The 10,946-nt window shown below is 33.7% G+C and overlaps 1 protein-coding gene across 1 annotated transcript; it reads left to right on the top strand.

Moving 5' to 3' along the window:
- The first annotated feature begins 431 nt into the window (after positions 1 to 431).
- Positions 432 to 6,144, top strand: LOC147398144 (uncharacterized protein At1g66480-like). Its single transcript, XM_086448952.1, has 2 exons — positions 432 to 1,381; positions 5,946 to 6,144. The coding sequence occupies exons 1-2, from the start codon at positions 764 to 766 to the stop codon at positions 5,970 to 5,972; spliced, it is 645 nt and encodes a 214-aa protein (XP_086305078.1). The 5' UTR covers positions 432 to 763; the 3' UTR covers positions 5,973 to 6,144.
- Positions 6,145 to 10,946: the final 4,802 nt, after the last annotated feature.

Below are 10,946 nucleotides of genomic sequence, written 5' to 3'. Positions count from 1 at the left end.
GTGTTTAGACTGTTAGGATCATGTGTTTACTCATGAGTCATTCTTAACGAGTCACTCCAAGTACCTTGGCTAAACTTTCCCATAAAAGAAGAGAGCTTCTATTGTCACACAATCTTTTGTTAATGCCACTCCAAGATGTGTGCTAATTCTTTGGTGATGTAGATATGGATTGGGGTAGCGTTAGTAAAGTTGGTGCGGCGTCATGGCAATAGGATCTCTCAAAACGAAACCTGTCCTCAATAGGAATATCAAGGACATTTTCAAAGTCAACTTGACGAATTAGGGAAGAAACTTTGAAGCGGCCAACCTGCTCAAACTTTTGAAAGAACCCACTCTATTGATTTACACGTGGAATTTCCAAGGATGTATTTAAATTTAACAAAAATGTAGCGGTAAGAAATAAATTCAAAACGCCACGTGTCTTACAACGAAGATGGTAGCTTCACATTTTGAAGCGGTCTGGTTTTTTTTATAATATCTTCATATTCCTTCCCCCACAAATCACGGGTTAAATTTCTGACAATTCAAATTAAACAAATTTTCGATTTCAAGAAGAAAGAAACCAAAACAATTTACATCTATTTAAAACGAAAGTTTCAGGTACTTTTGCATTTTGTCAAACTTTACCCATCTTTCAAATTTTGTGTTCTTTTGACTACGACCCTTAACAGCCCCCAAATACCTAACTTTGGTTTCTTTATCTTGAACCCACGCTTCCCATTTTATCACACATTTGATGTAAGAGCTGAAGAACAGAAACCAAATGGGGAACAGTTTAGTAGGAGGGGGAAGAAGAACGACAAAAGTGATGAAGATTGACGGCGAAACATTTAAATTAAAGACTCCAGTACGAGTTTCTGAGGTGTTAAACAACTACCCATGTCATGTTTTATTGGAATCGGAAGCCGTTAAACACTACGTTGTTAGAGCAAAACCATTAGAGCCACAACAAGAATTGAAACCAAAGAAGCTCTACTTTTTGGTTGTATTACCTAAACTTCCCGAAGAAAAGGTTCCAAGAAGAGTACGGTCTGGCATTCAAATGAGCGCGAAGGATAGGCTTGAGAGCCTTATGTTGGCTCGAAGGTCTGCGTCGGATCTTTCGATCTTGAAGTCGAGAGACCTTGTTGTTGATGAGGGTGAAGGAGGAGTGGCCGCGACGGGAGGAATGCGTGTTACGATGAGGTTACCTAAGGCTCAGGTGGCTAAGTTAGTTGGGAAGAGCAAAGATGAGGCGGAGGCAGCGGAGAAGATTTTGAAACTTTGCAGGGCCACCAACAATGGCTGTGATATTGATGGGGTTGCATCAAAGGCCAATGGTGTTCAGTTGTTGCACCAACAAAACCTAATGAAGAATGGTCTTCATAGGAGCAATATTGAGGTATGTTCTCTAATACATTAACCAGGAAATGAGTTTGATGTGATCGTTTTATATCAAACAAGTATGTTAAGAATCCCAGAACCCGCCACGTCTCTAGAATCACGAATATTCATATTATTTCATAGCTGAGTTATACATAAAAGAGATAATATGATTGGTGGTATATTGGAATTAGGTGCACACAAAAAAAACAAAAAAAATGATCAAGCTAAAAATTGGGAATCAATCATGAAAAAGGCCATCAAAAGTCACCAATATGAGTTGGTAAGATTAGTAGGCCCATTAAGGTTTTCATACTGTAAAATTTGAAAACGGGTCCAAACTAATCTGAATGGTCTAATTGAATTTTGCAAAAGTTATTAAATATTTTGATCCATGATGTAACTAGTAATTATATTTGATAATTTATAATAAAAGGGCAGGGTCCTATAATCCCCAGCTTACCAGTAAATATTTTTTAAGAATGTTATCTTTTTGTGATTAATTAATAAATGAAGGTAACATAGGAAGAAAAATAAATAAATAAATAATATATATATATATAATATATATATATATATATGGGGACGGTTCAGCAGCCCTTAAGTTTGCCAAGTTTGGTGCCAAACATTTTTCAAAATATGGGTTAAAAGCTTTGGAATGAGCTGATTTTTTGTGAGGATGATCTCTATGATGAGGAGATCATCCTCACCAAAAATCAGCATATTCCAAAACTTCTAACCCCATCAAAAGTGATTTACAAAAATTAGACGGTCCACGATTCTTCAACTTGTAAACTAGGGTTAGAAGTTTCAAAATGAGCTGATTTTTTGTGAGAATGATCTCTTCACCGTAGAGATCATCCTCACAAACAATCAGCATATTCCAAAACTTATAACCCCATCAAAAGTGATTTACAAAAAATATTTGGCACCAAACTTGGCAAACTTTAGGGCTGCCGAACCGCTCCCTATATATATATATATATGGGAAAAAAGAGTTCGGAATGGACTGAATTTGTAGAAAGATGATCTCTATGGTGAGGGGATCATCCTTGCAAAAAATCAACCCATTCTGAAATTACTAACCCTAATTTACAAGTAAAAGAATCGTGAACTGTTTATTTTAACCGTTAGTTTGTAATCACTTTTCATAGAGTTAGAAGTTTTAGAATCAAATGATTTTTTGTGAGGGTGATCTAATAACCATAGAGATCATCCTCACAAAAATCAGCACAATCCAAAATTATGTTGTCATATAAGATAAGACGTTGTTTAGGACGTTTAGAATGTTGTCTAAGGACTCTGACCCATATATATATATATATATATATATATATAGATAACATTCTTTTGACAAAATCCTAGATAACATTATAGACAAAGCATTTTGTCATATATGGGCAAAATGTTTTGAAATGAGCTGATTTTTTTATGAGAGTGATCTTTATGGTAAGAAAACCATCCTCACAAAAAATCAGCCAATTTTTAAATTTCTAAACCTAATTTATAACTTGAAGAATCATGAATCGTCAATTTTTTCCGGTTAACTTGTAACCACTTTTCATGGGGCTAAAAGTTTCAGAATTGATTATGTTTTTGTGAGGATGATCTACTAAGTATAGAAATCATCCTCACAAAAAATCAGCCAATTCCAAAAATTTTTAATCATATAAGACAAAATTTTGTCCGAGGATTTTGTCAAAATAACCCGATATTATATATATTCTTAAATTTTTTTTAACAATTTGAATCCGTCCAATTAAAATTCAACATAGGTACAGCCAATGGACAGTTTCGGTCCAATCAGCTGTTTAGTTTTAAAAATGTTGGTTTCAAAACATTACAAATGATGACGTCAAGCTTATTTGTCAAGGAGAAGAACAAATTCGTGTTTCTACGAGGCTTCTTGGTTTCTGCCTTGCTTCCTTAGGTTGTTTTATTGCAAAAGTACGCATCAAAATTCAGACCTTTTCATGCGTAGTAGAACAGTTTTTCAAGTTTTATTTTTATTTTTTTGTTTTTTTTAGCTGAATGTGAAACCTTCTATTCAAGACTTAGTTAATAGTGAAATTTTGATTTAATAAATTAAGTTTTTGAAAATTATTTTGAATAAAATCAAATTTTCACTTTTAATTTATGAAAAAAAAAAGGCATGTTAACTTTTGGTCAAAGATACTTTGCACGAGATAGACTTAATATCACCAATTTTGTGGGCGATATTAGTCGTGTCGGGTTGGTTAAATTGGGAGGTCAGTGTCTTATTCGAAATTTGGGACTGAGTCATACAAACAACCCTTAAATGGGAAAAGGGAGGGTGCCACAGTTGATTTGTAGGTTTTACTGAGGAACTAAAGTCAATGTTTGCGAGCCGTAAAGGTTGGTGTACCATCTCACAAATGATACATGGTTCACGTGCATGAATTTGACTCCTAATTCAACAAATCCTATTAAAAACTCTAGAGATTCATACGAAAAATTCGTGATTTCAAGAGAACAATTTATATGTGAAATGCTTTTATAGGTGTCACATTTAGATGCAAATTATATGCCTCATCATATCTGCATTCCACAGAAAAATCAATTAAGAAAATTGTTGAAGCTAGCATATATGTAGTACCAAGGGCCCATCAGGATTTTCTTATAGTGGAAGTAAAATATAGTAAGTAGTACAATTGGAGAATTTGAAGATGAATGATTTTAGGAAGAAATTTGTTGAATAATTTTAAAATAAAATTTAGGTTTTTGTGGTTTAAATTTTTGATTTCTTTTAAGTTAGATTTTTGGGATCTTTGTGTATAAATGGTTTAGTCCCACATTGATTACAGGTGAGAAAGTGGTATATCTTATAAAAAGAGATCAACATAATTAATTATATTTGTGTCAAACCTTTAAGACTTTGATCAAGTGCTTTGAGATAGTGAGAAGCACCATCTATGCACGGACGTCGTGCGAAAAGACGCTTTGAGGGACACTTCGCATCGTCACGAGGAGTCTTAAAATTTTTAAGATACGAAAACATTCAACAGTTGTAATTGATCTGTCATATGTGATGGATCAGGTGTGATCTGTACCGCACAATCATATTAGTATTTGATCGGACATGGCAAGTGCAAGAACCGTTGTTTTTTTTCATTGGGATACAAAACTACACATATTTTTATGAGAATGTGCAATTGTGTATCCTGAGGAAATTTAGGTTTCTTACACATGTCATGTTAGTTAGTTTTTGAGTAATTCTCTCAGGTTGAGTTAGAAAATCAGCACTCTTTCTTATTTTAAATCATGGTAATTAATTAGTAAAAGTTAATATAAACGCACACACTTTCAGTAGAATAAGATGTAGTTCTAGGCATAATTAAATGGATGAACATGATTTATTTAGGAGATACCAAATCTATTGGACAAGACTTCGATGATGATGATGATGATGATGATAAATGTATTATATAATTTCTCAAGGTGTGTAGACATTTACTATATTTTGTGGTTGACATAAGATAACAAAACAACAGATCAAAGCTTTGTGACATGTTTTTTTGTACTTTTGTTTGGGCTTGGGCTTCAAGATGCTCTAATTTTGAAAACTATAGTGTGATTAAATTTCGATCTAATCCGTGGATGTAAACTTATTGTAGATCCACGTAAATCTTTGTGTTTGTGTGAGATTTTTCTTTCCTTTGCTGCTTCGTATTTTCACATAAACTAGGTATCAACGCTTGAAAAATATTTTCTAAAGCGCATTGTGATCATACCAAACTGATCCAAGATTCAAATTTTGTAAGAAAAATTCCAGTGTATATCAACCATTGAGATGGGAATTATATTCCCTGGGCTTCAACCCCAAGGGGTTGGCCCAGTGGCACCTTCCGAAAGGTAGGTCAAGTGTTCGAAATCCCATGAAACTATGAATTCCTTGGGGCCACCCTCCAAGCTCCTGTTGACATCCACTCAACTAGTTGCATGTAGGACTTTCTGAAGGGGCAATGCGTGTGACCGTAGGATTAGTCTCACCTGAAGGGTGGGGATACACACGTTTAGAAAGAAAATATATTCTCTTGGGCTTCTAGGGGAATCTAATCCTATGAAATTTGTATATGTCATTTCATCTCAACCATTCGTTGGACACACAATCACCACTGCCATTGGACCCCAAAAAAGTCAATTACATTTAGTCCTTTCTGCAAAATTTTTTAGAATCGGACTGGAGTAACATTAAAATGTACATCGATTTTCACATTGCTAATGTGGCGTTGCACACATAACTATAGATGCTTGTCACGCGTATCTTGATGAAAATCATTTATGGTTTCATACATACATCCTCATCAGCGATGTGAGAATCGATGTACATTTTAATTTTACTTAAGCAATTTCCTTTTTTAAATAGGCAAATGGGTCCATGCTCAGTAATTACTAATTAAAGGGTGAAAGTGAGCTTTGAAGCTAGGTATTATTGGCCCTCACATACCTTAATAACTTAGCAAGTTGCACCTTCATTGTTCCTCTGTGCGTTATTAATTTTGTGAGGAAAAATGAAAAGTTCAAGATACCTTACTGATCCCCCTTTTTGATTTGTCTTGCAGAAACAAGTGGATTTTGTTGTCAATTAAAGAAGGAACTACAATCCAAGCAGGCCAATCGACAATATATATATATATATATATATAGAGAGAGAGAGAGAGAGAGAAAAGCTAGTGTACATTCTTAGCAATCCAAAATGTCCAATTTGTGGGATATATCCAGAACGTTTGCTTAGAATTAATGGGAAGTTACTTAGTCGAATTGATTCTGAAGGTCTATCAAATTTTATCTTTTTTGAACGACCAAATTAAGACAACAATGGTGACCACTGATTTTTGGTTTAAGTGGTCATTTACGTGGGTTCTTCACTTGTTCATTTGTTTGTATGATTAGTGAATTCTATATAGTGTAATTAAGCTTATTTCCAATAAAGATCTATATAGATGCAGGGAATCTATTTTCAATGGAGTATGAATTTCTCAAAAGAATGGTTATTGGAAAGTAAATGTCATTATTTGAGTGCACCCAAGAAAATATTTAAATGAGAGTGTAGGGTCAAAATTTAAATAGGTCCCCATTTCTTTTTAAACTTACAAAAGGCCCCCTAAATCAAAATTGGACCCACAAGTTTAAATTGGGACCCATAAATTGAGATGGGCCGCATTTGATTTGGATTTGGATTTTTGCAGATAAAGTTCATAATTAAAACAAATCCAATTGATCCGCATTAAGTATTGGACCATACCAATGGGTTAGCCCACGGTTAAGTCCAAAACCCACTAAAATGGATTGAATCAATAATCAAATACTAGTTAAACCGTTTATGTAAAATTTAGTTAAATTAGGGGCATATTTGGAAATAACCTTTTATCCTAAGTCTATAAATGCCAAAGCCTCAATCATTTAGAGAGATGTGGATCACTTTCTTTTAAAAGACAGAAGTTCTCGTTCTAGAGAAGAAGAAGCTCTCAAGTCCTCCTCTAGAGACAAAGCAAAGTTTTTCAAGAGACTCGAACTCTAATTGAAGAAAAGATCAAGTCTAAAATCCTTCTCTAGAAATCAAGAAATTCTTCTTAGTTGGTAAAACACAAAGTCTAGAGAAAAAAAATATATACAAAAGCCTCTACAAAAGATCAAGTTCAAACAAAACCACTATCAAAACAACCTTCTTAGTCAATCACGTGCGAAACCCGAAGAGAATAAAGCTACACACATGTCACCACTATTTTTATACTTAAATGTTAATTAGAGGAAAACATTGAGATTTGTACTATCATTTTTATTAAATCAATAAACTCATTTGAAATATTATTTCACACATCTTGAGGTAGATCTGTAAAATTTATTCTCGACAAATTTTTGGTATGCTCTGTGTGAATATAAATTTCACAAATCTACCTTGAGATTCATAAAATAATATTACAAATGCTTTATTGATTTAATAAAAATAAGAGTGCAAATCTTAGTATTTTTCTCTGATTAAAAAGTCAAGTACAAAAATAGTGATGATAAGTGTGTAGCTTTATTTTCTTTGGGCTTCGTTCATGATCGGCTGAGAATGTTGTTTTGATGGTGATTTTGTTTGTACTTAATCTTCTGTAAAGGCTTCTGTAAATTTTTTTTCTCTTCGGACTTCATGCTTTATCTGTTGAGAAGGATTTCCTGACTTCTTGAGAAGGATTTTAGGCTTGATATTCTCTTTAATTGGAGTTCGAGTCTCTTGAAGAACTGTACTTCGTTTATGGACAAGAGTTTGAGAGTTTTTTTTTCTCTGGAGGGAGAACTTCTGTCTTTTGAGAGAAAGTGATCGAAATTCCCCCCAACTGAGGGAGGTTTTGGCATATATAAACTTAGGTAAAATATTATTTACAAATATGTCCCAACTTAATCGGATTTTAATTAATTGACTTAAATGACATTTGGTTATTGATCCAACCCATTTTAGTGGGTTTTTGACTTAACCATGGGCTAATCCATTTGTATTTGGGTGTATGAGCCCAATACTTAATACAGATCACTTGGAGTTATTAGATTATGAACTTTATTTGCAAAAACCCAAATCCAAACCAAATGCGGCTCATCTAAATTTACATGTCCCATTTTAAGCTTGTGCCCAATTTTGATTTAGGGGGCTTTTTGTTAATTTAGAAAGCGATGGGGACTAATTTCAATTTTGATGCTTACAAATGCGCCCTCAAGGGCGTGTTGATGGAAGCTCAATTGAAGGCTATGCATCCTTGTTCCTGACTTAGGTTAGGTATGTCATCATTTTGTAATTCAACACTAAAACCGAACAAACAAATTTTAGTTTTTAAATTTTTATAATATTATTGTTTTTGAAAATATTATTATATGCATATTTTTTTATTTGGAACTTTGTGGTTTTCTTTTGATGGAAACAAAATATGTTTCATCATGAAACCATTTTCCCTGAAAATATTTTTCAAAAAAAAAAAAAAAATATATATATATATATATATATATATATATATATATATATATATATTAACAAAAACATTTTATTCATTTTTTTAAAGGAAGAAAAAAAACGTTTGCAATATCTATATATGCGAAATGTTCAGCAACAAACATTTTGGCAAAACATTTTTCAAAACATAGGTTAGAGATTTGGGAATGGGCTGATTTTTGGTGAGGATGATCTCTACGGTGAGGAGATTATCATAAGCCAAAATCAGTCCATTCCAAAACTTCTAACCCCATCAAAAATGGTTTACAAAAAATGGATGGTCCACAATTTTTCAACTTGTAAACTGGGGCTAGAAGTTTTGGAATGGGCTGATTTTTGGTGAGGATGATCTCCTCACCGTAGAGATCATCCTCACAAAAAATCAGCTCATTCCAAAACCTCTAACCCATGTTTTGAAAAATGTTTTGCCAAAATGTTTGTTGCTGAACGGGACCCTCTATATATATAGATAAATGGATAGATAGATATATATGGGACGGATCATGGGACTTATGTAAAATAATAACAAATTTTCAAAATATGGGTTAGAAGTTTCGGATTGAGCTGATTATTTGTGAGAATGATCTCTATGATGAGAAGATTATTCTTAAAAAAAAATCAGTCCAATCTGAAACTTCTAACCCCATCAAAAGTGATGTAGAATGTGGACCATCGATTTTTTACCAATAATTTTTAAACCACTTTTGATAGACTTAGAAGTTTCAGATTAATTTGATTTTTTATGAGGATGATCTTCTCATCAAAGAAACTATCCTCACAAAAAATCATCTCAATCCGAAACTTCTAACCCCTATTTTCAAGCAAAATTTAAAAGAACAAAAAACAAAAACAAAATATTATACATTTTGGGAAAGTGTTCTCTTTAAAAAAAAATTACAGATAGGGTGAGACCAAGCTGTTGCAATTTTAAGCAACTTCTCCCTTTATAAAGTTTGTTATTGAACACACTTTATTTCAAATCTTACTAGTTACTAAAGGATGTTGGCCCACATAGATTTTCAAATTGGTAATCCAAGCCATACCATCTAGATTTCATGGATAAAGATTCATATCCTAAAGAGAATTTTGTTTATTTTATGTTTTTTTATTTCAGGTTTGATCCAAGTTCTTGAAGATGGAAGGTTATTGTATTTCCACCAAAATTGCTGATTTAGATTAAGATAAGACGAAGAGGTATTTATATATATAAAAACAAAAGGTATATATATATATATAAACAAAAGGCTCATAGAACTTTATATTCCACAACCCAACGCCATAGGGTCATGTGTTTGGGTGCCACAAAATGGACTCAAGGGCCCTTGATAAGATTGACCTTACACTTTAATTATAAATGATTTTTGTTCTTCTTTTTCACGTCTCCAGCACCCAACAACACTACCGCTTTTTCCAAACTCTTCTTCTCCTTCTCCGTATCCAACTCACTTTCTACTTCTTTTTTTCTATTTATCCCCTTCTCTTTACCCTTTTACTTTTACCCATCCGTGGGGACACAAAGATACTCACACCAACCCCAAGTATGCCCTTTTTTCTTCTTTCTTCTCTATTTTTTTTTTGTGTGCTAATTTCTTGCATCGAAGAGAATTTGCAACGACGAAGAAATGATCCCATTGTTTCCCTTGATTGTGTGAAAGTAAATAACACAAAAGGATAGAGTTGTGCTCTTCTACTTTGTCTCTTTCAAAGAGAGAAGGCTTTGTATTTATTTACATAAGAGATCATATAATACATCTTTTTAATTGATACAACCAGCTAGATTTTCTATATTTAGAATATGATTCACACAAATTTGGTGCTAAAATCAAGCTATTTTCCTTAACATGCCCCCCCCCCCCCCCAAACTTGACGTCATGGGTGTGATGGTGAGTTTGTTGTGAAGATGATGGAATTAGGTAGTAGAGAGGCCCTTAGTTAAAATATCAATGAGATGATCCTTCGTGGTAATGAACCAAACTTGAAGATCACCTTTTGCCACTTTATCTCTAACAAAGTGGAAATCAATTTCAACATGCTTTGTTCGAGCATGGAAGACAGGGTTAGCAGATAAATATGTTGTGCCAATGTTGTCACATGTCACACCACAAGGTAAGTGAATGAGATAGGAACAAGTCAAGCTCATAAAGTAGAGATTGAAGCCAAGTAAGTTCAACAGCTACCCATGCTAGGGCGCAATATTTACTCTTAGTGCTCTAACGGGCTATTGTCGGTTGTTTGCGCGATTGCCAAGAGATAAGATTGGAGCCAAAAAAATTAGGTGGACACCTTGGGATTTATGGTCCTCAGGACAACCAACCCAATTGACATCCGAGTAAGCGAATAGATGGAATGATGGACACCTATCAATACGAAGGCCATGGGTGATAGTATATTTTAAGTATCGTAAAATCTTTTTTGTAAGTGCCCAATGTTCTTCAGTAGGTTGTTGCATAAATTGACATGCCTTATTGACTATGAATGAGATATCAAGCTTATTGAGCGTCAATATTGGAGAGAGCCAACAATGCTACGATATAAAGTAGGATTAAACATAAGAGTGCCTGAGTACCTTGACAACTTTTTGTTTGATGCAATTGGA

This window comes from Akebia trifoliata, chromosome 7 (assembly GCF_017979445.1).
Source record: "Akebia trifoliata isolate Shusen 1 chromosome 7, ASM1797944v1, whole genome shotgun sequence".
NCBI lineage: Eukaryota > Viridiplantae > Streptophyta > Magnoliopsida > Ranunculales > Lardizabalaceae > Akebia > Akebia trifoliata.
This window is presented reverse-complemented; position numbering and strand designations above follow the sequence as displayed.